At 45.0% G+C, this 27873-nt stretch overlaps 1 protein-coding gene across 1 annotated transcript; it reads right to left on the bottom strand.

The window, feature by feature from the left end:
- Window positions 1–188: 188 nt before the first annotated feature.
- RIMS4 (regulating synaptic membrane exocytosis 4) lies at window positions 189–27091 on the bottom strand. Its single transcript, XM_026091896.1, is given in 10 exon segments — window positions 189–407; window positions 4642–4781; window positions 5030–5131; window positions 5793–5905; window positions 18801–18961; window positions 18963–19045; window positions 23825–23850; window positions 24007–24185; window positions 25560–25650; window positions 27087–27091. Coding segments are annotated over 10 exon segments (1119 nt in total).
- Window positions 27092–27873: the final 782 nt, after the last annotated feature.

The following is a 27873-nucleotide window of genomic DNA, read 5'->3' as shown; positions in this document are numbered from 1 at the left end:
CCTCCTCCTTGGATGGAGAGGGTACAGTGCCCTCCCCCTTGTCTTCTGTCTAAGGTCACTGGTTTATCCTCCTCTTCCAGCTCCACAAGAACTGATTGAACATGCATTGCGCTTGAGGTCAGAGTTCCAGCAAACAAAACCTTGACAGCATGTTTAAAAAACAAAAGCAGTTCCCCCTTCCTTACTCACTAAGACCTGTCACAGCAGGGTCCCACCGTGCTCTCCAAGGAAAGCTGTGAGGACTGACGCAGGAGCGGGCCTGTAGTGGGATCCACCATCGAGGAGGTTGGGAAGAGCTTGTACCAGCCAATTGCTAAAGTTGACAAATCCAGTTCTTCCAGGAGCACCCTGGCGACTCCCATGAAGTGCTTGCGCTCCATGCGTCCGTAGTTTCCCCAGACTATCACCTTCAAAATAAGAGGGGGGCGCACAGTTAATTCTCAGACTTGCACACTTGCTTTGGAAGCACAAGTCTGATCAATCCTTCTATTCTTTCTATTCCTTCTATTCTTTCTATTTATCCAACTTCCCTGACTTTTATAAGGCCGTCCRTGTTCTACACAGTGCAAGACACCAATCTTCTGTATTTGAGACAACCAGTTAAATATACTAAGTTACAATTTGCCATCAGGTCTCAGAATAAGAGGGCCTGAGACGAGCAGAAAGGTTTACACTACAATGGGTATACGCTGGGCTGTCAGTGACCTGAAGCTTTGGCCAGTGGTTTTGCCATTTTATTTTTATTTTTTTAAGATCAGTTTTACAGATCCTAATATTATTAGATTTTTTTCCCCATAAAAAAGAGCTGGATGCATGTATGGATGCAAGCACTATTCYGCTGTTCTACAGCAAACTGCTGCACAGGATCAGCGTATGCACAAAGTCTCTGCATCTGTTCTAGCTTTAGACTTAATCCTTCTTCCACTGCATTTGCAAAAGACTCCCTCATGTTGCACAAAGCCAACTTCTCATTTCCCGATCTGTAAAATGACAATAGTGATAATTTCCATCTGTTACCTTTGTGTCTTTAGGCCAAAATCCCACAGGCTGGTTAATATAAAGTGACCTCTGTGCTTGAACAGAGGTATGCAGACTGGGAAAAGGCCCCCACACGAGACCACCATGAAGACCATTTTGTAGTCTTCTCATCTCTGAATCTCGCATTAGATTTTGCAGTGCATCTCCACATAGCTTCAGAGGGGTCTCTGGGCTCTGAGACACAACATGCGCGCACAACGACAAATGGGGACCTACATGGGAAGCGGTCATTTCAAAACAGTGCTGCCCAAATCAAAACATTTTATTTTGTTCAACAGAATCAAACATTTCCCTGGGTCTGTTCAAYACAAAATTCTTCCACCTGCAGAAACTCACAGCTAGGCTCGCTAACGAAACACACAGTGCATCAGGATAGCAATGCAACCACAATGGTTTCCAGAGCTTTATCTCCTGATTTGGTGTGAAAAGAATTGTTGAAATACTGCAATTTCCTATACAACAAATGCCAATTTTTCACTCAGTTCTAGTAGCTGCTATTTACATGCAATGTGATGGGACAGGCCATTTCAGAGATAAAATTYCTGAAATTTATTTCTTCCTGAAATTTATTTTCTTCCTGAAATCTTCTTTAACAAAATCTCCAAATTACAAATTTAATGCATCTGTTTCACTCCATCTTGGAACAGACTCTTTCTGCTGGAGACCAATTTACTGCCTGTGTCAGAAGAGACAAGTGATCTGTGATTCAGGCACGTATCTAGGAGCACAGCCAGGTTCAATATTCCCTTTTTTTCTTTTGATTCAGCATAAGTTCATATTGCATGACTGGAATTGCAAATGCTGGCTTCAGAGGCACAGTCTCCTTCAACTTGTTTTTTTTCACATTAAAAAATTCCAACCCTCCTAAATTTTAATTTTAAGCACCTTTGAGAGGTGGAAGTCAAGTCAATTTTTTCCCGTAACATCTGCTAAAGTTAGAGCAAACTGCTATGAATGCTAGCATGGAAAGGACTCAGGACTATTCCTGCTGGAGGCAATGAAGTGAGGCACTCTGCAACCTAACAGTGATACAGGAAAGGATAATATAATAACCTTTAAACCCCACATTTCCTAGAGATAAACAAGAAGCACCCCTCACACTAGTACCCACAAAACTTCACCATGTTGTCAACTGAGGCCAGAGTGCCCACTCTTAAGGACATTTTAAGTGATCAAAGGGGGTGGGCAGCATTATAAACAAGGATCCTGGCTCAAAAACCCATCACAGACCTGCTGGTTGGGTCAATTGCCAGTGCCCACGACCCCCATCCACAGACATACCCGGAGCTTCAACTCCAACACCCTCAAGTAACTCCTGGCCCTGGCATGACCATAGGCCTCAAATACAACAACAGGCAAAAAGTGGCTTATGGGAAAAGGGCAGGAAGGGCCCCTGATCTGGTAAAATAAACCAACAAAAAATGGTGGGCAATAGCTTGGGTCAAGAGCCAACAGTCTGAGGAAAAGAGCATGTCTTAACTCCTGCATTCAGACCTCGTGACACGTGGCAGATGGCAATGAGACATGGTTACTCACCTGGAGAAAGGGCAGGAGCTGAGCACTGGCAAGCAGGACTGGTGACGTAAGGGGCACACATGGAGTGGCATGCAGGGAAAGCAGAACAGACTGCGGACAAAGGCTTGAAGATGCAGAGGAAGGTCAAATGAAAGAGAGCTGGCACAGACGAGCAGGGAAAGCTGAATCACACTTACGACATGATGGAGACCAGTGGGTGGAACAACAGATGTAGTGAGGGTCATGGGCTTAAACATGCTGGAGATCTGCACGTGACCAAATGGTCCTTTGTGGTTCAAGACAAAGGTGACGACTGACTCCAGAGCGAGTCCATGTTCTGAAGAGAAGATRAGTATGATGGGTTATGAAGGTGACCAATGATCTTTGGCTAATCCTGACAGCTTCTTTCCCTAGGCTCTGAATAACCACAACATTACAGTTTTCTGTAAAATGAGGTAGGAGAGACAATGAATGTCAATTAAAAGCCAAAAATTAGCACTCCAGGAGTTGGCATGGGATGGAGCAAGACATTGCAGAAAGTTGGTTTGGTGGCATGTCAACTAGCAGAGAACCATCCTCCCAATTTTATTATCTTTGAATAAGTTCCAATGAGACATTGAAACTGATATTTAAGACAAACTGAAAGATGCAAATAAATGGAGTGGGGCAGGGGAAGACAGAATTGCACAGAGGTAGGCACAGCTCCAACCCTCTTTGCAAGGAGACTGCCCTTCTTTACCAGGACTGCTGTGAAGACAAGGACATGGTTAAGAGATTGCGTGGGAGGCCTCACAAAGGACATCATTTTGACATTTATTTTGATGGCCTGCTTCTCAGTTTCTGCTGTACCGCTCATCAGAACCTGGCAGCGTTTCATACCAAGGCCAAGGCTAGGTGGGGGCATTTCTCACCGTCCCGCTACCCAGCTCTGGTGAGAAAAGAAAGGCCACGGCAAAGACTTATGGCCACCCTCTCAGCCAAAGTGGGTGCTGGAAGCTGAAATGTTGGCCCACAGCAGACAATGCTGGGTACACCCAGGAGACCTTTTCCAGGAGCAGCCAGGCTCTCTCAGCTCACACCACTCTGAGTTGAACATGGACACTCCTTGGAGGCCGTACCTGAGAGACCCAGCTGTTCACCTCTCTGAAACAGAGACCGATGTTATGCTTCACACTCAGCTTCCCTTCAAACGTTGCTGGCTGCTTACTTTGTTGAGGACAAAATCAACAGTTTTTACCATCTTCAACAACACCCTTTACAAGCTAATTTTTAGGTACCTCGGACTGCCTGCATCACTCCCTCCTGCCCTGTGTTAGCAACATTGCTGTGCTCCACAGAGGAGAAGTCAGGATGAAGGTCTGTTTGGCAGCAGGGCTGCAGGTAAGGAAACCCACACAAGGCAAGAGCAGGCCAAGCCAGGCCTCGCCGCATTTCAGTCAAAAACATGCACTCTAGCTGCAAYGGGAGGAACAGCTTCTCATCCATTCATGAGAAGGATCCATCAGATTATCTGGCGATTCATATGCCAGTGGAAGTAAGCAATAGAAACTCACTGATTATTTACATCAGGATTACCACTGGATTTTAGCCAGGGTGTACTGGGCGCAAATGATTCAGATATGAATTAACAATGCGAATCACTCTTTCCTCTGGAAACATAGGTGCAGAATTGAAAATGTGAACAGTATGGCAGAAAATATATGGCAGTAAAAGGTAGAAACAGATAAGATATGTGATTGCATGATGACCCAGCAGAGTGCTCTGAATACATATAAATGCAGAAGACATCCTGTGCTGTGAGACTGTTTAGCTGCTACAGATACTACCTATCTCCTAATGGGAAAAAAAAAAAATCAACCTTTTCCTGGTGAGCACTCATGTTACCTGGCAGGGTGTCAAATAGGAATCAGTTCAAGTACAAATAAAGTTCTTCCTTTCCACTTGTTATGTTCAGATTGCRTGCAGTTGGTTCAATGAAAGCATTAACATTTTCTCATCAGTGTTAATTCTCCAGATCCTTTGCCAGACTTAATATATTCCAGCAGAGGTAGAAGACAGATGGGAAGACCTGAGACTTGCTCATCTTACCTGTAATACTTTGCCCTGGGGGCTCTCAGCAAAGAGTAACACCTGATTGTACAAAGGGTCTAATGATTTGCGAGCCACTTTTGTCTTCTTTTTTGCAATGCACACGCCATTCTCTAGCAGGTAAGCTTTGATGTAAGCAGCTGGAAAAAACAAATATGGTCAAATATGAAAATATCTTCATGCTCACTTTAGAAAAGACAGTGTTCTTTCTAAAGACGGCATTTACAGCAATGAAAAGATTTGCTCAACCAGCCTTATTTTCAATGCCATATACAGACACAGAAGCTTATTCCCACAGAAGGCAAGCAGAATCAAAATTTTACCTATTCACAAGCATCGCAGGAGGCTGACTCTCAGTGAATTATTTTAGGAGGTCAAAGCATACTACCTGGCAGTGTTTTGGAGCCGGGTTTTGGCGTCAGTCCTCGGGCCTGAATGATATCCACTTCTAGCTGCCCATTTCGCTCTTGTAAGCCAATTTCCACATCCCCTAAACCAAAAACATCAAAATAGACAGAAGACTTTCAAAATGATACATCTGTGGGCTAATAAAATGTTAAAAAAAAAAAGCAATTCTCATGTCATGCCTGCTATGAACTGTAACAAACTGTAGGCCCTAAGTGCCTGATTTCCTCCTGYGTTACTCTGGAGCAGCTCTGCAGTGATTCAAGCCCACATTTTCAAAAGCAATCTCTAATTTCAGCCTTCTGACATGGCTCTGGTGACTCAGTCTCATATTCTTTAGTGACAGCTAGCCTCTACTCCCTCCCAAAATGGAGCACCTAGAATTGCAGGCTGCTTTGGAAAATGCAGTTATGGTGCACCATAAGAAAACCTTTACAGAGCCTGGTAGGTCTGAGAGAGCAAAAAAACCATGAAGATGCACAAAATGCATTTTCAGGATTTTAGCTGCATTTTACCTAATCTATGCTTTTCGGATCTGACAGAAGGAAGCATAAAGCTGGTGTTTTCCTGCTAATACCATATTAGCAGAAATCAGCAAAACCTTTCAGCCAAGCTTATTTAATTTAACTGAGAAATTGAGCTGGGGAATGGTAGAGCAGCAGATGCTGGACACATTATTAGGTGGSTCATAGGAGTGGTTCATTCAAGATTAAATTAAAGCCACCTAACATCTTTGTGTTCCTTACCCATCGAGGTGGTGGCCAAGGTCTGACGCCCAACAAATTGTGCAGGGCCCATGCTCCCCAGGAAGTCGCTAAACTGCCCAGCAGATGCCAGATGGACTCCACTGAAATTCAAGCTGTAAAAGAAATTGAATTTGTCAAGTGGTTAATTTGCATTTTAAAGCAACCTAGTAATTAAAGAGCCCAATTTAATGTATCTTTGAAACGAATGGCATCTACAGAAGCCTCTTGCCTTACAAAACTCACTGATTCCCAGGCAGTCTGGTTACACAGGATCTATTTAAAGTCCCCCTCTTGTACCGAAAAAAAAAAAAAAAAAAAAAATCAGTACTGGTTGCAGTCACCGATTAGTTAATACTTGTTTATCTATAACTAATTGTCTATAAGGGAAAAACTCCCTGCCATCTCAGGCTCACATGCTGCCTGTCACCTCCTCCAGACAGCATTACGATCTGAGCAGCTTCTTAGGCTGGTTTATAGGATCTCTCTTGGTAGCTGTCCCTTCTCAAACTTCATTTTTCGGAAGGGAATAAGACATCTAGAGTAGGAGTCAAAAGTGAGATTGGGGTGCTGACATCAGTCCCCCTTGGGACTGCATTTCCTATTTATTTCTGTCACGCGCGCAGAGCAATGCATCCCATTACTGAGCAGAGGACCCCGCTCTCCACCCCTCGGCACTAGAAGCATCATCACACCCACCGGCTGCGTTTCACACCTGCGTCCACTGCTGGGTCTGAAACGATGATAAAGAGGCTCCGTAACATCTGCGAACAGCTAAAGGGACGATACCCTCAAACTCCAGCTATACTGGTGCTACACCTCACAGCAGCGAAACCAAAGCTGTTGAGGGACACGGGCTCCAAACCTCTTCACCGAGCACCTGGGGCTTGTCTGGAGCACGGCTACAGACTGCCGCTTGCCTCACTGCACGCTGATGAAGCAATGCAAAGGGTAAAGCCAATTTAAAGCACACTGATATAAAGGAAGATTTACCTGAGAGTACTGCAGGGGCAGACACTGCCTTGCTCTCAGATGCAGGGTTACACAGCTATATCATAGGTCGTGGAAAAATTTGCTGCCCCAGTAGGTGCTAATGGCCTGAAGTCATCATTAGACACCTATACTCGTACTGCAGGCACCTGCCAAACCGTGACATGGCTGCTTGAACACGCTTCAAGAGTTTTGTGCCAGGCATACCTACGCTATTGCGCTGGGTCTTGCGCTCTTCCTCCCAGGGAAGCTGCTGCACACGGCTGTTAGGCAAAATAACAACCCCCCACACTTTTCCAAATGTTCATGGAGGGGGGCAATTACCGATGCAGTGGTACAGCTCACTGTTTCCTAAAATTCATTTCTTAGAAATGAACCCACAAGGAGGGTCAAATGCTCTCCACAGCTTACCCTCAAAATGGTACAAATGAACTCAGCGAGAAACCCTGCATTCGGGGAGGGCTGGGGACTTCAGGCTCACACACACACACAACTGAGTCAGCCACAAAGATTCATTGATTCCCCCCTGCAAGACATTTACATTTAAAAGACATTTAAAAGATTTTTTTTTATAATCCCATTCAGCCAGAATGGTGTTAATTCCGGGTTGAGATTTCAGCTCTCATTAGCTATTTGCAGAGCCGGTCTCAGCCTGCTGGGAATATTTCTTTATTCATACGAGCAACGAGGAAGCTGGCGTACAGACCTCAGCATCACACTACGCATGTGGCTGAAGGGGCATGTCACAAACGCAGGTACAAATGACAGGTTTCTAGGATAGCTCCGTTCATTGTGATGGGGACAATGAATTAAATGACTGTTTTTTCCCAAGAGCACTGCACCTTCATTCTGTACTGATCTGCACTCTTTGGGAAATCTGGTTACCGCTGTTACGCAGGGAGCTGCTGAGTGCTTATAGCATGCAAAAGCCTGCCCTTGAGCTCTTCACAGAAGTCACCTCTGTGCAGAAGAGACAAGACAGGAGCGTGTCTTGATGCCTGGAAGGCAAAGGCTTGGGATGGATCCTTTGCACGGGGGGAATTTTCCCYAAAGCCTCTCCAGATTCAGTGTTTCTTGACTGTTTGCACAAACCTTCAGATACAACAGAAACAGCAGGACCTATACCTGGCACTAATTGTGGAGAAAGCATAAGTGGTTTTGGCTGTCACTAACACCCCAGTTACGCGAGGCCCGTCCCCAGCACCACTGCCCGCCCGGGAGGGGAGAGCTGGTGAGGAGCTGCTGCCTGCTCCACCGGCACGCGGCTCCTGCCTCCCAGCCCACCTGGACGGGGCACTGCCACAGCCCGAGGAGCAGGACGGAGGTGCTCGGTCTGTGGCAGGGCTCTTGAGGACACACTGTGCACACAAGAGACATCCCCAGGGCTGCTGAAACCTGCAGGGACRGGGACACGGGACAGGGAAGGGAGGACCCAGGGCCAGACGGGCTTTATCAGGCTCCTTATCTGCCCATACAAGGAGGGAACAAGTGAGCTCTGCTGCACTCTGCCCATGGAAACCAGAGGGACTCCTCGAGTCTGCTGGCTCAGGCATTTTGAGCTGCCTGTAGAAAGTCAAAAAAGGATGAAAACTAGTGCTTAGAGAATCCCAGATAGTTCAAGAAAAAGGAGACCTGACAGAAAGACATGAGATTCAGCAGGAGATCTGAACAGACTAGCAGCCAGAAGGTAAATGTTTTTTTTTCAGTCTCTTCAACTTGTGGAAGATAAATGGGTAAAACGTAGGTCTTACTCCTACCCCAGGGAGTACGTGACCTGCACAAGCATGTAAATAACAAGCTGACAAGACAGAACTTGTAACAGTTCAGGAGAAATGTTCATTGCTAAGTTAAAAGCAGATGTTTGGTCTCATTAAGATGCCTGCGATAAGAATAATGGAAGAAAATTCCGGGGACTGAGTGAAGACTAGAGTTGAAGCAGCCCAAAACATACCCAGAGTTGGGTCTCAGAAAGCTCTCCCCCAAAGGCAGAGCACGTCACGGGGTTTGACCGGGTTACTGCTGGGCAAAGTGGGGAGGAGACCAGCCAGAGAAACTCTAGCTGCTGCTCACTGCAGGAGAGCAGAGAAGAGAGACCTTTCTGTCCACCCGCAGACTCAAAATAATTTAACAACTATGCCACAGGGGACCATTTCCCAATACCTACCAGGGAGAGAGTTCTGGTGAAGGCTAATGTCAAATATTTGTCTGTACTTGCCGTGTGTTTGGAGAGAAACTGCACATGCTTTCCTGCCCACCAGATCACCACGTCCTTTGGGCAGCACTGCTCCCAAGGGCTCTGCCTAGCAGCTGAGGCAGCTCCCTAGGACATGAAAGCACCTGTTAATGGAGCAGCAGATGCCGCCCCCTGCATTAACAATATTCCAGCATGGGAGAAAAGCGCAGAAGAGCAGTATGCAACAGCATTAAAAGAGCTGTTGGGCTAAAGGGGAAACAACAGAAACTGGAAGCGTTTGCAAAGCTAACACTGCGTTAGCTTGGCCCAAGTAGACTCCGACAYGGTGATTACCACCACGGCTGCCTCAGAAGCTGGAGGGCTCAGGACTATGTTGAAACAGTGAACATTTGTCAGTGCAAATTAGGAAGCGAGACCAGAATGAAGGAAATTGCTACAGGGACACCAGGGCTGTGCCTGTGGGCACATGACGCGGTTGTCCAGACACTTGCAAGGAGAGTAATTGAGTAGCTGGAACAAATGAAGCTGCTATTGCTTTGCAACGCCGAGGCTGATTTTTAGAGAAAAGGCACAAGTCCATCCAAAACCAGACGCCAAGGTCAAGACTCAAGCAGTTCTGATAACAGCTTCAGTTTATGGGTTTACTAGCACTATGAGAAACTCAAAATTACGTTAGTCATTTAGTGTTCCCTGTTGTTGTTATATTTGGCCGGGAGAGGAAAATGTAGGGAATTAATTCTTTAATAGACTATGCCATTAGCTGGTGGAACTGGCTGCTACGTTGCACAGAAGCCGTTTTTTTACAGCGTCACTTTATCAGACACCAGAAGCAGCAGTTCTGAATCAGGCTCCTTGGCTTTGAGTGATTCCTGAACACATATTTGGGCATTGTCAATAACCCTGGAATGGAAACAATTTCTGTCCGGAAAAACCATAAGTCACCTCCACGAAAGCTATTGCTTCTCCCTGGAGAGGGGAGGGAAGGGGAAAATAAAACTGCAGAAATCTAGTAGGCATGCAAATTAAAAAAACAGCAGGAGCCATTTAGCTGCATTGGCCAAATTTAGGATGCTCAAATGTTGCTCATGGAGCTGTGTACGTTGAGTGCTCACAAAGGAGCTCAGGCTCTTGAGGCGAGGGGGCTGCTCATGGTGTGATTCTGAGACTTGTGGGACAGACCTGCCGGGTCGCTCATTTGCTCTTCCCGTAATGGAAGCAGGTAGGAAGAGAGCTCGGCCAACAGATGGGTTTTCATGTGCACTGGAGTGAACCTGGAACGGCATTTTTGTTTTTCACCATCTAGAAGCCAGACTATGAGACTGTTTTCAATTTCAGTCACTTAAAGCCCCCTCTTTTCCCTCCCCAGAATCACTCCACCTTAAGGGAAGAAAATGCTGCAACCTGATTATCACCAAAATGGTACTTTTTTGTATTTCAATCCAAAAAGAAGCGCTAAAAATAGCTGCAGGAATAAAGAGGGAGCATTTCACAGCTGACTTGCAAATAGCAGCTGTCATAACTAGCAAGGCCCTGGGGACCGGGGCTGTTGCTGCAGTACCATCTCACACTGACAAACAGTGGCAAGCAGAGAAGATTAACAGGTGACACTTGTCAGCCTTTTGTCTAAAGGGCACAAATCCTCTGCCGAGCGAGCACAGCACAGCCTTTTCAACAGGAAAGAGAAATTAATTCTCTCTTCTCTGGCCCTCTGCTTTCACTAATCATGATTCATGGGCTCTGTTTTGCAACAGCTGAATCAGAATGATTTTAATGAAGTTAGAGGCTGTGGGTTTTGCTGTGTTTTCAGCAACCTTTGACTGTGTTTTTGACCTAGAGGCACAGGCAGAACCTGCAGGGACAGTGACACCCATGGGGTGAAGGTGACAAGGGTGAATGAAGGGCAGCTTTGCTTGAGGACCCGCTAAACACGGCCTTTGGCTTTAGGTAAGGAGACAAACACAACCGGGGCATCAGCTTCAAGACACCCCGGACGCTCTTGATCCTGGGGCCTCTGACACCACCAACACAGGTCTGGGCAGAGCAGCACTAGCGAGAACCTGTGGTAGCATCAGTTGTACCAGCAGCACCACAAGGCTCAGCCCAGGCTGCAAAATCCACTTGAGACGCAAAGGTAAAAGAGCCATTTCAAGTTGTTTCTGCTACACAAGCCAGTTTACAGCTAGCCTGGATGCATCCAGGCCACGCTGAAGGCATTACAGCATCGCAGCGTGGACACACCTCGAGACGGCGGGGGATAATTGCTATCGCTGCAGACGTTTGGACACCCACGAGAGGGAGACAAGATCACGCAGACACCAGCTTGCAAGGCTAGGACTGTAATGCAGAGCTGCGGGCCCAAGCTCGCGGGCTCCTGGCAGACCTGCAAGGAACACCCGTATGCACCACACGTGCAGAGCTCATCCATAATTATCACTCCTGACTTTGCAAAGAAGGTGACAAGATTATGCCTTCAACAATTTTATGAATTGTGTGGAAGCTGGGGCTGAGATTGCCTAGCTGTCGGTTGAAGGTTTTTTGTTGTTGGCTTTTTAAAGCCAACATTCATAATCCCAATTATTTAGGAAATCGGTGCAGCAGTCTCTGAAGACCACACTCCTGGGCTGTAAGTGCTGTAGGTCAAGGGCATATGAAACCTGCCCTTTTTGGTATAATTTAGGAGTGGCTTAAAGGCCCTTTGGCAGCTGCTTGCTTCTCTATTCTTTTACGGTAGTGGCATTTCCCAGTCCATACATTGCAAAATTTGTGCCCTTCCTTTTTGTGTACAAATCATCACGCAGTTGGTTTCTTCACTGCGAGACCACCCTTCTTTAGATGTATTCATATTGAGAGCTAGTTTTTCAAAGTTTGCTTGAAAACTGATCACGTTTTGAATATTCAATAATAACGGACAATGCCGATTTCAATGCAAAACGGTGTAAGAATTCAAAGTACCTGCTCGATCCCTCTCGTACTGCGTACGTGGCTCTACTCAGCTGCTTTCTCATCCCCAGCCGTTGCTCACTGTGCATTAGCATGCAGAGCGCGTAACAGCACAGACACGTTTAAGGAAAATGTATCATTAATTTCTCTCCTCATCCATGTGGAGTTCGTGTGACCTCTTTGCAGATCTATTTTTAAATTGCTTCTGGGCTGCTGTATGCCAGGTACTATCATTATGCTGCTGCAAGTGTCTGCAGATCCAGCTTGCCAGGATATTGCAAAACTCATACAAAATAGGGCAGGAAGGGACCTGCACAGGTCGCCTAGTTCACACACTGGTCCCAGGAACAGATCAGCCTTGCCTACATCATTCATGACATGTTTGCCAAATCTGTTCTTAAAAGTCCTCCAGTGATGGAGATACCAAACCTTCCCCAGAGGATCTGTCCCTGTGCTTTACTACGCTGGCTTTTTCCTTCCAAATCATCTTTTTCCAGGTCTTTCCCTTTGCACATCACTCCTCACCACCATTTGTGAGTTGTCTATTCAAAGCACAGGCCAGAGTATTTCCTCTTGTTTGCCTTTGATACAGTGCTTTTTAATTCCATCTTACAAGACCTTGGGACCGCTCTCAATTGTACCAGCTCGTAACAGCCAAATATTTGCCGCTATGTCTGTGCAGAAGGACTCTGCAGCGAGGTATTCCTGCTCCCGCACAGGCTGGGCGCAACAGCCTTTTGTCAAGGAGCTCTGGCAAGAACCGGGTTATTGTGAGAAGACTTTGTGTCCTCCCTGGCCCAAATCCCCATCAGCCTCTCCACTACACTAGGACGTTGCAATGGTGCGCTGCTCCAGCGCTGTGGGTTCAGCGAGGCAGGGTAGTGGTGAAGATAGCTAGCCGCAATGCAGCCACCCCCCTGGTASCACCAGCAAACAGCAATTTTCAGAAGGTAACATTTTGTTTTGTGCTTTTCATGGGTTTATTCACACTATCCACACAACTGCCTATTTGCTATTAACTCAAGCCTTTAGAAGTGATACTCTATTAACGAGGAGCTCTACGGTGGCTAGTACATACATGGAATTTGTTCGGGCTGGGGCATTTCTGGGGTTCAGGAACCATTATTCTCTTCTTGTAAATATTTCCTAAAATACTTTTTCCCTCCCTCTCCTTAGTGCACAAACTGACAGTTAATAAGCAAGTTGCCTAACCACAGCTATGCAACAAAATACACAAGAATGGTTACACTTCCATAGTTGAACTAGCAAATTTGCTGTACATCCACATCTACTACACAGGGAAGTTCTCTGTCTCTGTCTTTAGAAACCAGGAACAGCAACACATGCTTCCTTCATCCAGAAGGAATAAAAAAAGTCTCCTCCCAGACTGATAACATTTGATAGCCATTTTATCGGAGAATTAAAAAAACAAAAAAACACACTCCAATTTCAGGGAGCAATAATGTACTTTAGAATAATCACACTCATCCATAGTACATGTTAAGGTCTTTTAAGTTGGATCTTACTAATATAGAAGCCAAGCAGATATCTATCAGCTAAGGAGAAGGCAGAACTGGTTAGTCTAATGTTAGCCTCTTCCTTTAAAATATTTATTGTGCACATCAGGAACTATTAACACAATGTGCATCCAACTACAGTGTCATGGTGTCTTGGGACCAGGTACACGAGTACAGCATGATGGACTGTCAAAGTCAATGCGAATGCTGCAGGAACCTCCACTTTAGCTGCAAAAGGTTTTCTGTAAACACCTATCCCTGCAGTATCTAAAATCAACATAACAGCACTAATCACTCACCTCTTCTCACAGAYAGGCAATATCCAGTCTCTGCCCCTCAACAAGCTTGACTTCTTCCCTGGCCACTCCACTTTCTGCAGCATTTTTAGCACTGTGACGTGCTGTCTTATGTGCTGTAACACACTGTACTCCATTTGTACCTCAGGTTCCTTCTGCTGTATGAATTCTGCCACCTAAACCGAGCTATAAAAACTGTGCAGTGAGTTTTGTACAAAGACCTCCCCCATTCCCTTCCCCACCTTGTCAGGCAAGCTCCATTTTCAGAGATCACAAGTTGTCTCAGACATACCAAGTACAAGTAAGGTGGTGCCTGCCCTCCAAGTAATTCTGCCCGTTCCCAAGCGCTCTGCAAATTTGCGGCATTTAGTGCTGTAACTAAAGCATTTGCAAGGTTGCATCCTCTCTGAGCCATGCTGGTCAAACCTAGCAACACGAAAAGATCTGCTGTTGCTGAAAAGACTGACTGATTTCTTGGCATATTACMGAACCAATCCTCCTTGCCTCCCCTGGTCACCTTTTCTTGAGACCTCCAGCCCTTGATTTCTTACAGGCTGAACTGTATTAACACTGCATTTCATTATTTTTAAAAGACCTGCATAATAGGAGAACCCTGAAGATAACTTGCCCTAAAAGAGTCGAGAGGTCTCCTGGCTTTGGATACTGAAAAAAAGGCACTGAACAAATAACTATGATATCTATGATAACTATGAATCTTCTAGATGGTGACCAGCACTTTCTAGGATGCAGTCTTCTGGCAATTCTTGAATGAAGATGGACATTGTGGCAGTTCTTCTGATGAAGGAAGGTGAATTTTAACATGGTCGTGTTGTCACAAGCCAGACCAATCCTTTCTCCAGCTTTCTTTTAGTTACTACTTTATAAGAAAGCAGGCAAAGGCAGGCACTTATCCCAGTCTAAGTCCTGACATTGGTTCAAATTAGCCTTATCAGAACTGCTCAGTAGTTAGTTTTTATTGTGGCTCCTTCCTTGCAAGCACAGATGGGAGAACCAGTACAAGCTGTAATTTGCAGGAACAGTAAGGGACAGAACAAATCCCACGACCGCGAGATGCCCATGTCCAGCGGGGCCGTCGCGCTGAGCGCAGAGGCTGGGGCTGGGCAGGAATGTGCCCAGCTCCCATCATGATGGCAGCTTTGAGCAGGGCCCAGGCAGATACTGTTCTCATGATGGGGAAAAAAACAGATAATAAAATGAACAAGATGCTTCCCTGCTGGACAAGGAAGGCAAATCTCCTCAGATATTAYGAGAGCTCTCCTCTAAGTCTTTGCATCACCTGCTGCGCTTTTCTAAGGTGAGAAAAATTGCCTTAGCTCTCTGTAAATTAATCATCTCAGCAGTAGTCAGCAAGAACAAAAAGCCTACGAGTACTACATATTAGGGACTACGGTAACTAGCAATCTTTTGTTCCAGGTCAATTTTTGTCTTTCTGCTTCACTTTCAGAAAGAAAGTGGTTGGCAGGAATAAGTCCAGAATCTTGCTTTCTGAATGTTGCAGCGTGGTCTTGTGCAGCTGCAGCAAAACCCAGCCAAAACAAAACATAAATTGTCCAAGAGCCAGAATGGAGCTGGAGCACTCTCTTGAATCCCAGGGATTCTTTGGGAGTTACTCTCATCTGCTGAATTTTATCCTTGCAATAATCTTGATGTTGTCCTGACAGAGCCTGGTAGGCACTTAGCTACAGTGGGTTACTGTCCTGTCACGCAGATTTCTAAGTACATATCTAGAAGAAAATACTACTGTACAGATTTGTAACCAATATTAAGATTAATGGATGAACTATGAATGGAAACATCTGTGTGCCTGAAAGCATAAACAACATGGCAGCAGAAGACCTGTGCTCTGATGACAGAAGGAGGACAAGGTTAGAAAGCACATCATAGGAAGACAGACTATATCCGTAAAGATCCTCAAAACATGGAAACAAAGAGGTACCAGCATTACTTAAGATTTATGGAGGCTGAAGTAACCAAGACCCCGAGGTGAAAGATCACCTCATAATAATGGGCAAGTCCTAGAAGGTATAAAAGACTAGTCCAAGCACCAGTTTTGTTCAAGAAGAACTCAGAAGACATAGTGAGGACTTGACAGATGGTGTCCCTTGTCCTCTCTGTAGCACACAAACAAGCCTGGCCAGACCACCTGGATACACCTATCTTGGCATTTGAATGTGGGGATGAGAATGCGTGAGTGAAATCTAGGAGGGGTGTGAATGACTGAAAAAAAGTTTTGTTTAAAATAAATACCACCTTTCCCTTCTGTAACATCTCACATTGAGTTTTATTATATTGATTTCTTACACTAGTGCACAATGACTGTGTAGTATAAAAGCCAGTAATGGCTGGGGGACTTTCTGTGTGACAAAAATTAAAGCCATGGAGCAGTGTGTTGACGCTGCAGGCATCTTGTTGGCATTCTGTATGATCTTAAATTCCAGGAGATGCATCCTTTAGACCAGTTAATCTTCAGCATATTTCAGTTTTCAGGTAAAACCCCGGAGCATTTTCTTGAAGGAGGCCTAGCATATCTGAAGAGAAGTGTATTCCTATATAATGAAAGCTTCTTCATAAAATCATCTGTATTTTATGCACTCTGGTATTCACACTATAAACAGTTCTGCTCAAAATTATGCATCATGGAAAATTCTTCTATTGTGACTCTTTGCATTTGAAGCTGAGCAGTTTCAGCTAATTATAGCTAGCTGATTGCTGGTTGCAACAAATACAAAGCGAGTCGAACACAACATCAGTTTTTAAAGCACGCTTGTCTATGTCTGAGAACAGATATTTAAGGCCTTCTGCAGCAAAGTTCAACTGCGATCTTTGATCACTTCAGGGTGTCACCTCTGGAAGGTGTCCTCTTAGTCCTTATCTTGAAAAGCATTAAGAAAACACACTGAGCTTTGGAAGATGAAGTTCAACTCCACTGTCTTCCCTGTGTGAACTTACCAAAGAGATGCATGGGTAGAAAAAACTGGGGCAACCTCATCTTTCTGAAAACTGGGTTTTGATAGTCACTGGTAAAAACTGTCTCTGACCTAAAGGAATCTGCATCAGTAAGAAACCCAGCATCAGAAAAAATAAACTTGCCACAACAGAGTCATATGAATCTTCACTTCGCTTCCCTCAGAACACAGCCACAGCACGTGAGAGAGGCCAACAGAAACCCGATCTAGCGGAAAAAATTTCTGCCCCTCAAAGCTATTCCCCAAACACTTCCTTTCTTTGCTATGGGAGAAGAAAGGAGAAACTCCCCTCCCACCTTGTTCCTAGAGAATAGAGCCCTCTTAGCTCTTTGTACTCTCAACCCTGTTTGCTTATCGCTTGTGGTTCTGACAGATAACTGCAATTCCCAAAGGCTTTTCAGAGGAGATCAATTATCCTGCCTAGGAACAAAGCGTTCAAGAACTATTTATCACAATTTCCAGAGAAGTAAGAGGAGAAACTGTCCCATCCGTCGCAGAGGGGCTAATGAGGACGTTTTGGCAGTGTTTGAGATTCTAATACTGCACGTTAGACTTGTTCTAACAAACATATTTAGATTGCAAGACAGGATTTTTCTTTGCTGAGCTGATAGCTACATGCTTCTTGCCTCAGGGGTAAAACAGTACTTGCAAGGGTGTAGTATTTTGTTGAAAGATCAATCAAAGCATCCAGTATATGGAATGATAGGCCACAGGCCTTTGGGAGAACGACACCCCCTTCCCAGGAGGGGAAATATAAATATATTAAATACAAAAAGGAAAGCATTCTGCTCTGCATGGAAAGCAGATTCTTGCCCTGCACTGCCAAGGGACTGAACTTAATCACTAATCCTCTGAATCTTGTAGTGGAGGCAGCACTCCAAGCCACAGGATTCTGGTGGTATAGTAGGAATATTTCTCCAGAGACAACGGCTCACAAGAGAGATAAGTGCATCCCAGCTTTGGAGTGACAACATTTCTACTGCAGATTTCTCCTCATTACTATTCCCAACCTTCGGTGCAGATCTATGATGCTTTTCTAGGGTTAGCCCACTTCTAAAGCTAAAGAAAGTCCTTTTAATTTACAGCATGTTACTATTTAACACCAGAATGGCATTAATTATTTGAGAGAGCCTTTACACTATTCTACCTTTATAGTGGCACAGCGCACTTGGAATACCACAAAGGACTGSAGAGAGTGCACAGAGAGAAGCCAAGTATGGTACTTGACCTAGTACATGACTTAGGTATACAAATATTTTGGCCTCATACCTGGAAGGATGGAATCAACTGATTTATCTTCCCCTCTGCCCCCTTTTTAAATATGTTTTTTCCCCCTCAAGAGATTCCCATGAATGGTCATCTTAATAAAGTGATGATAATCTCTATATATTACCTCAAATAATGGGAATACAAAAAGCAGAATTTGAGCCAAGTCAGACCCTAAAATTCTGGACTTAGGTTCCTGCGTTTTGCATTCAGGTGTAAAATCTATACACAACAAAGTGCATTATAATTGTTCTTAGGGTCAAAAAACGTTTCTAAAATACATTCGTTGAGAACACTAACTCAGGTGAAATGGAAAAACAGTTTGTTACCAAAATATACAGAGGCTTCTAAATATGTATTTTGATATCAATATGATCATTTTACTACTTGTATCCTTTTCATCAACTCAGCACTCCTTGGCACAATTTTTTGTCCAAAAGGCTATTTTGGAAGAGGGGAAACAGACAGCTATTTTGCAATATGCTGAAGGCTCCTAGCTTCTAATTTATTGCCAGTAATGATCCTCAGCTATTCACCCTGAACTACTCTTCTAAAGGCAAAGCTGTTAAAAGTAATGGGTATCTGCTTCAGCTCAGAATAATGAGGACACTAAAAAAAAAAAAAAAGTACATAAACAGCTGAAGTATGTGCCAGCTATGCAGGGAGAGAGATCTGCTCTGCTCTGATTGAATGGGCAGTACACCTGCAGCATAGACAAGTCAAAAAACCCACATTATCTATCGTGCTGGAGGAAAATTAATAGGTATAACAAGAACAGAGCATCCCACAAGTGATTATCCAGCTCACGTTCAATGACTTACTTTCCCTCTGATCCATAGCTGTTCATACTGTCCTCAATGGATTCATGGCTGGCTTGACGGATGGTCCGGCTGGGCATTTCAACAGCTAGTCCAGTTTCTGTGCTCCTTTGGATGGCTCCTTTGAGTCTCCGACCATCCCCATCTACAAACAAAAGTGGAGAAAAGGCAGTCAGCCATCGCTTTCTTTTGGGATAAGAGAGTCAAGGAGAAGCAAAGAAGGCCTTTCAGAAGATCAGCCTGGCAATCTGGCAGTCATGTTGTGTTTCATTACTCAGCCCTGCTTCAACAACAGCTCCGTCATCTTTGGAACAAACCTGGTATTCCAGCAAGCCAGGGCCCAGCAGATACTCAAAATCTACATACTACCCTAGTTACTTTAACCATTTGTATCAATTAATTATGCATCGAGCACAGATGCATACAGACACGCAAGCTGGCCCCACGTGTGGCGCTACCCAACTCATGAACACAGCAGCAGTAACTACGGGCAGAGCTGAGGTGCACAACTCAACTGTGCCTTTAACRTTTCTTAAATTCTGCACTGCTGTCTCAGATTGGGAGCAGCAGCAATAAGCTGTAATTCCTGGTCAGCTTCAAAGCATCAGAAGGGAAGAAAAAGGCCAGATGGCATTAGAAGTGCTGCGGATAGAGGAAACCTCTCAAACAGGCAATAGGGAAATGCTGAGGCACAGCCAAAATATTCCTTGATGCAGGCCACCCCGGAAGAGCATCAGTACTGGAAAACCCCCCAGAGAGGACTAGTCCTTTCACACACACCCTCAGCCAGAGCCCAAAAGGGAATTAAGTAGGTTCTCTCTCTTCTTGGGTTCAGTCTTCAAAGGCTCTGAAATTAGCAGCTGCTATTTTAATCCTTCTTTTCCAGCAGTCTGTGTTTCTTAGAACAACCATGTTATATAATGAATATGTAATGTATACCATTACCACTGATTGCCTTTACTGGTGTCAGGAAGCTCCAAATTTCATCCTACATGCAGCACGCATCTGGAACAGATCAGCTACAAGTATTCTGCACAAGTCAGAATATCTAAATCCCTTCAAAGGTGCCCACCCAGAAACCTGAAAAGGAAGATGCTGTTCATCAGGTCTCAAGCAACAGACCTTTGATCCAAATTTCCTTATATTTCTACTGATTATTTTACTTTTTGTTATTATTACTGTGACAGACAGTAGCATGGATGGGAGAATGCAACACTGCTAAGTAACGGCACTCTTGGAAACCCACCAGCTTTTTGAAGAGTACCCCTGGGGAAGTGACCCAGCTATGCAAGTCTCAAGTACTCAGGACCCCCAAATACCAAAGAGTTTAAATCTCTCCCAGCAACTTTAGAAACAAGGGGATATCTGTAAGAACTCGTTCAAAGTATGCAGAACATTGTTATTTGTGGAGAAAGCTGCTTGACTAGAAATACTTTTCTTTGGTTCTTGGTGTGAAAGAATAAAAAAAAAATCACTAAGATATTAGAAATGCTTCCTTTCCTACTTCTAACACCTACAATGTTCTGCAAGGACAGGAACTCTTATAAGAACTCAGCCATAAAGTCCCCTTTTCCTCTAGTATCATGATATTTCCAACTGAGTAAACACGTTGGCCCCAGGGCTCTGTACCAGCTGCTGTCCCCRCACATGGTGCAGTGTGTGTGTGTATGTCCCTATGGGCTAACAGGATAGAATATGCATGTTTTGGGTTAACATTAACTATAAATTGCATTGTTTGTGTGCCTGGAGCAATGTATGAAGCACATTGTATAAATCAGGAAGTTACACAAACATAAAACAGATATTTTTAAAGTGCTTTCCAAACCCAAACCTTCAGGCAAGAATATTAATATAGGCATCAATAAAAAAAAAGCCTCATGAAAAGGCCCCATTTCCCCAGTCATTGCAGAGAAGTTCCCATTGATGCCCCTTCTCCAAGCCACGCCTGGATGCTCTGACTGATGGGATTTCTGGGTTCCTTTCAGAGAGCATCCCACAGCCTTGTAGACTGGCTTGATAGTCCATTTAATTTCTCTGTCTCACTGACCTCCACATACAATCTTTTACTCATCTACATCCATCACTTCCCATCCCTCCCTGATGCGCATGCTCTCAGAATACTCATCATTCTGCATTTTTTAGGTTAGTTGTTATGAAAGCCTTGGTACACAACTAGAGTCAAAGTAACAAATTGACATATATTTAAAAAGCAAACAGAAAATATTCAATTGTCCAACTATGCAACATCTGCTTTAAAAATCTCTCGATTATTTCCCCAATCTAATTAGAGATGCCAGGAGAAATCCATACTTAGAAAACTATGCATCTCCATCTGGCAACAAAACAAAAGGCTTGGGGCAGAGTAAGGTGTTAGAGCAACCCAAGGTGCTTGCTGCTTTCCATCTTCCATCTTTTGGTTTGCAGCTAATGTCATATAGCAGAAGGGCCCAAAGACCAAGAAAGACAGCACCATGGAAGATGAGCAATATGAGAGCACAGTACCAGAAACGATTCAGCTGGCCTGGTATAAGTCCAGCTGCAGCACCACATATGCACCTTTGCATCGCTGGCACTGCAGCATATCGGCTGGAGACCAAGCAGTCTGCCGGACACCTTCAGCTATCTGCTCAACACGCAAAGGGAAATTACAGAGGGGAAAACGTGCAGTTTGCAGAGTACTCCATGACATCCTCACACCTCTCAGCCCATTCAAGTCAAACAAGGGTGCTGGTGACAGGGGACCAGACAAACATTCAAACCATGACCARATTGCAGCCTGGTTCTTGCCCATTGCCCTTGGCGCTTCCTTGGCTTAGGGTGCAGGGGGGAAATGAGCATTGGCATTTTCCAAGTATCTGCATTACCAGAAAGAGACATCAGTTGCTATAAACCTGCAACCCAGTGACTTGTTCTCCATTCCTGAATAAGGAACGGTCTTGTTAACAGTCAACAACCCCATACGGCAGATGAACTACCTTATTTCTCAGGTAAACGGGCAAGTCCAAACTTCTCTCAGTTCTTCTTCCAGGCTTCCTGCAARTGAGTGGTTTTCCAGTATTCCTAATTGTTTTCACAGCTATGAGACATGGATATTCTCATTTAAAAGAAAAAAAAAGTGACGATAACAGAGAAGCTCTAGAAAACAAGAAAAGAGCTGATAGACGAGGGCAGGTCAGCTGCCCGGGATGAGCTGCGATCACAGTGACGGGGATCCTTCRTTCCTCCCTCCCTTTCCTGGCAGGAATGTGTAGCAACTGCTGTGTCTAACAAACTGAACGAAGCATCTCCACAGTCACTTGAGAAAGATGTCTCTGGCCTTTTTCCCCTTCATTCTTTTTTTGCCCTAAGTTTCTCTTGAACAGAAGGGGATGAACCTGTTTCGCCAAAAAGGCAGGCTTTCAACCCAGCGCAGCGTGCAAGTCAAGACTGAAACAGGATGAGACCAGCATAAGCACCAGCGACACTGGGGAAAATGGGATGTAGGCTCCCAACCCACTTAAACCCTTCAGTCAAACATTACCCATGGTCAGTACGTAACAAAAATAGAGTGTTTTAACTCCCTCAGCCGGAAGAGAGGCACAGGACCATAGAAATAGCACACCTGGAAAAGGACAGGATGCAGAAAGGAAATAAATACATACAAAGCTGCATTGCTTCTCTGCAGACTGAAAGCATTTCACAAGCAATAGTCACCTATTAGCAGCCTTCTCCAGGCAATATGGAAGAGTCTTGTGCTTCAACCCCTCTGTAAATCAAGGAGGTAAATGGCATGCCTCTGTGAGGGTGTTGCCTGGCAAACCTATTTGTCTTATTTTGTTAGTGGTATCTGGAACAAGCAAAAGTAGTATTGACTTTTTCTGCAGTGTCACCAGATTTATTCTGTGCACTTTTTCCAATTAAGCAGTAAACCGCAAAGGTTAAGCAGCCAGTCAAGTCTGCAGTGCAACATACAGCTAAAGAGCAGATTCTGGCTGCGAATGACCTTGGGAAAAAGAAATTTTTTGCCTGAGCACAGTCACCCTGATGATCGGACTCCAAGAACCAGAAGGGACCAGAAGACACTTTGCCAAGTTTTCCGCGTTGACAAGCACTTAGATTTTGCTAGTTCGTGCTCTGTTCAGCCAAACAGTTTATGCTTAGCTAAAGAATACCTTCTAAAAAGGTTTCCAGTCTGGATTTGACAGTATTGAGAGATGATGAATCTGCCATTTGCCTGTGCAGTTTATTTCACTCCCTGACATTTGAAGATGTGACTTAAGCTTGTCTGGCATCAGCTTTCAGCCATCTTTTTTTTTTTTTTTTTTTTTTTTTTTTAAATGTCCTTCCCCACAGTGAGGGCTGCTTTGTGTTCTCGCTACACAGGCTCTTCTGCAGCGTAATCAAGTCATCTCTCAATCTGCTTTTTGACAAGTTAAACAGGCTGAGCTGTTTATGTTTCTCATGCAGTTTTTTTCACCTGTCCTTGAATCATTTTCATGACCTCCCCAGGTTTTAAGCCCCCTTTCAAAAACATGCACACCAGAATCAGAGAGCATTCTAGTACAAAAACATGCACAGAGGTAAAATCCAGCCGGCACTCTCATCTTCACTGTTCCTGCTTGTATCTCGCAAGACTACAATGAGTTGTTCTTGGTACAGTGTCACTGCTCAGTCCCTGCCTGCTCTGCCGGTACGGCCTTGCAGAATTTTATATGAAAGTGTAAGAAAACATTTTGTTTCAAGGGAGACAGCTTAGCAAACAATCCAGACCACTCTATACAACTCTCCCATCCTTAGTACTATTTACTATCCTGCCAATGGGCCTATCATCTGCAAATTTGGTAAGAATTAAATTCAAGTTTGCTCCAAATACAATGAAAATGCTGAACACAACCAGGCCTTCAAAACAGCCCATTGCCTTTGATGAGACTTTTTCTTGACAACTGCTTTTTGAGATGTGAAGCCAGTTCTCAATCCATTTATCACTATTATAAAGCATTACTTTTTTAGGGTCATGTTGTTCTAGGTCAAAACCCTTACATACTTACCACTTTTACCCATATACGTGCTTCTACTAAAACACAGAATAAAAGTGTCTGACAAGACCCATTTTCCCTAAAGCCTTCTTGACTAGTACTAATTATATTCTTCTCCTTTCATTCTTTATTAATTGAATCTCACTACCATCTTCCCCCTAATTCTGTCTAGGACTGACGTCAGATCAACTAACCAAAGCTCCCCAAAGTTAAAGCGACCACATAGGTGCACCACGTAGGGCACAGCGTTCTTTGGAGCATTCTCTTCCTTAAAGATATTTTCAGGTGTCAGCTGCATTGAAAGGCAGTTCTTAAGGATGATGCAGCTTCTGTGGCAGAACTGACTGTCATCAGGAACAGCATCTGTCTTAATCTTGGGGAAAATTAACCAAAAAAAAAAAAAAAGCATTGTCCCCTTCTCTCCCCTAAGGAAACACAGTCCCTGTCTTTCATGCTGTCTTCTGTGCCAGTCTAAAGCATGGATCTCTAAAGCCCTTTCCTTCTGCTCCTGACAGGTCTCTCTGTGCTCAGAGGACATCAAGTCTTGAAAATCCATGTTAGTTCTGCAACAGCTCATTGCAAGGTCACGATTATATAATTATCACCACCACACAGAGTTACCCTACAACAGATGCTTACTGAGCTGATCTTCCTGAGGGACGGAGTATGCCCCTTTCTCCGTTATCCTTACACTACCTCCTCTCCTGTCGCTTCCTTTCCTGCCACCTAGGTGCTCGGTATCTTCCTTTTCTTTTCCAGTTTCTTGCTTTTAATTTTCTCCTCTGTGTTTGTTCAGTTTGCTGAATGCTACTAAAACAGAGGAAAAACAAACAAACAAACAAACAAACAAACAAACCCCACCATGCATGTGCTAGGGCCCTTGCATACTTTAGAATTAATTGATATTGATTTAACCCTGAGATCAGAAATTGACTGAATTTCAATTCGATCAGCTTTGCTTCTAAATTAACCAACTGCTCCYCGAGCACAGAATATGTCGGTATCCAAAGCACATGAGCAGGCAGCACCAGCGCAGGCTACCCAGCACGCTCCAGAGCCCCACCAGCAGAACGCCCTGGTTAGCTTTTTTCCTTCCAAAACTTTACCTTGGGGTGCAAGTGCGTTTGGGGGCCGGGGAGGGAATCAGCTGGATGCTTGCTTTCAGGTTCCATTTGTTCCTATTGCAAAGCCTTGGGCAAAATAACATTTTGTATTTTCCACAAAAGACTAGTCCAAAGCTGAGCAAAGAGACTACATTTCCATTGCTTTTCTTATCTGAGCCAAGCGGTATGGATTGATTTGCATCCATGCTTCCTGCAGGATATTGATTTGGGCGCACTCTACTCTCCGGCTTCACGCCTGGGTTCCTCAGCAAGTGATTTATCTGCTTCACTCCAAAACGAGGCCCAGGTACAAACCAGCACTTAAGCAGCATGGAGAATTGACAGCCCTAGCAGGGAACAGAGAACAAACCAATCTGATAGAGCGGACGCACGCTTCAGAGCACGTTGCAGATCACCTAGAAGCTATCAGCAGAGATGATGGGGGAAGAGCATCGGGGATGGTGGCGTACGATTGAAGTCAGCATCCCGGGCCATCAGGAGCACGTGGCTGGGATAGGACAGGATCTGACAGCCTGCAAAGGAGATACGCTCTGAGCTAAGCTGTGGTTTACACAAAACCTGCCTGCACTATCCTTGGCTCAAATAAGATCCTGTGAGACCTTTCATTTTCCACAGCCACTAACTTCACTCTTAACGTCAGAAGCAGAGCTGATTCTTGCTTTCTTCCCCATGAAGGTCTGCCTCAGGGTGGAGATGGTGTGAGTCGGTTTTGGTCTGAAAACGAACAATATAGAACACCAAGTACCCATCTGTTCAGGGATATAGCACCTTCTGACATGGGAAAGGAAGGTCCCGAGCCCAACAACTGGTCTTTAGCGTGGCTGTGGGCATAAAGCAAATGAAGCAGAGGGAGCCTCAGCTCCAGATCTGGAGATCCTGCTGAAGCTCCACCACTTCCCCCACTTCCGTTCATTTTCAAATGTTCTACTGAGGAAAGAACCAAAACGTTAGCTTCTCTGCTTCAAATTTTGTCACCGCGTTGTTGTTTCTAATGGGCTTAAAATAAAAGATTGTTTTTCCTGTTTCATCAGATGCCGAATCCCTACAGCCRTATACTAAGAGAATCCCTTTGTCCAAATTCAAAAGAAAAAGCTTTCCCTGCTCCTTCCACGCACGCCGAGCAGAAGGGCCGCCGTGCCGCCCCGGGGGCCTCGCGGGCCCTTTGCATCCGGCACCCGCGTCGGGAGCCAGCCGGGCTCTCTTCCTAAGGGGATGCAGCCAAGGAAAAAATAAATACACACTGGACTGTCATTTCGGAAGGCAGTTTAACAAGATGAACTCAGTCGCGTCATGCCTGGGAAGCCCTGCCGCTGCACCAGGCGCTCCCTCCACTGACACCCTAACGGAGCGTGGATTACGAGCACCTAAAGACAGGCAGTTTGCGCTGCACTCCAGAGCAAGCCGGACCATCGCCACTGCCCGAATAACCCACCAGAAATGACGGAAGACGGCTGGGGACAAACAGACTGATGGGTCTGCTTGCTTTACTCCTCTTGTCCTAGATTCAGACACAAATACAGTTACACCCTTTCTTTCCAAATTAAACAGAGAGTCTCCTGTGGGACGGAAGAAATATTTTAACATGTTAATTCTTAATCTGCGTAGTTTAAGTGCAACCACAAGGCTGGAAAAGGACAGCTAACACTTCTTGCGAGAGCCAGAAAGAAGTTAAACTAGCAGGTATCCGTACTGCTTCGGCAGGGGCAGAAYGGAGCGAAGGCGCCGCAGTGCCACCAGGACGGTCCCAGCTCACACCGGAGCCGGGGACACCAGCTCCTAGCTTCCGGCCTTAAYGTATTCCCAGGTGCATCCCACCAATACTATATTTTGACGCAAACAGCTTTCCCCCACCTGGGCTTTACCGCAGCCTTTCCCACCCCACCGCCAGGCTGCGGTCACCCGCGCCCCGGCTCCGTGCCGCTGTACAAGTCGAGCCACCTCTCCCACAACTCATAATGTTTTCCTCTTCCTCCTCGCTATTAGAAAAGAGCCAAAAAAGGYTCATCGGATTTATTTTATTTCACTTTTTTAAGAGCAGGGGGTGGAAGGCAGCCGGCGCAGCCTTGCAGGCCGTCGTCCCTGCTTCGCCCCCCGCGCAGGGGACCGTAAGCACAGCAGACCTCCTCGCTGGCCCGCAGCACGGGGCTCACCGCATCGCTGCGCAAGGCACAGGAGCGCTGCAAGCCTTCGCAAAGCGACAGCCCTATTTTTAAAAGCCTCACAGTAGCTTAATTTAGGTAAGACGGAGCTAACCTTTTTCCACTTCCTTCCTCTAAATGCTAAAAATAAAACACAGCTCTAATGTGCACAGCCTGTCCTTTCCTCCCACCCCGTCCTTCCTCGCCAACCCCCAGCGAGAAAACCCCGGGAGAGGAGCATGCAGCCGAAATTTCCGCCTCTCCCACCGCAGGTGCGGGCAGGACAAGCATTGCAAACCACACGCCTCTTCTCAGCCTTGCCTGCCGTCTCCAGCAACCCTGCAATCCCGCCCAGGCTCCCCAATTCCTCAACCACTGCTAGAGCCACAGGCGCTTCCTTGTCCAAGTTGGTCTGAGCTACGGTTTGTTTTAAATCCAACTGTGCCGGGATTTAAGCCGGTCTCCGCTCCCGGTAAGACCTTATCACCTAACGCAGATTACACAGAGCACTGGTAAAACCATCAATTTAGCATCCTATCTTCTCGAAATATATTTTCRTATTTTAAAATATGATATTTTTCTGCTCCTTTGGAGGTTAAAATGAATAGTTCTCATGATAGTTTCATATTTTTCATAATTTGTCCATTTAAAAATATTTTAAATGGCCAGAATTTTCACTTAAAAATTTTACCCCAAAAAGAAAAAACCCTCTGATTTTCAACACAACTTGAGATTTTTTTTTCCCTCTTCACTGACAAAAGACAAARAAAGCTAAGAAATCAAAGGGTAAACATATATA

This window comes from Apteryx rowi, unplaced genomic scaffold, assembly GCF_003343035.1.
Source record: "Apteryx rowi isolate R43461 unplaced genomic scaffold, aptRow1 scaffold_0, whole genome shotgun sequence".
Classification (NCBI taxonomy): Eukaryota; Metazoa; Chordata; class Aves; order Apterygiformes; family Apterygidae; genus Apteryx; species Apteryx rowi.
This window is presented reverse-complemented; position numbering and strand designations above follow the sequence as displayed.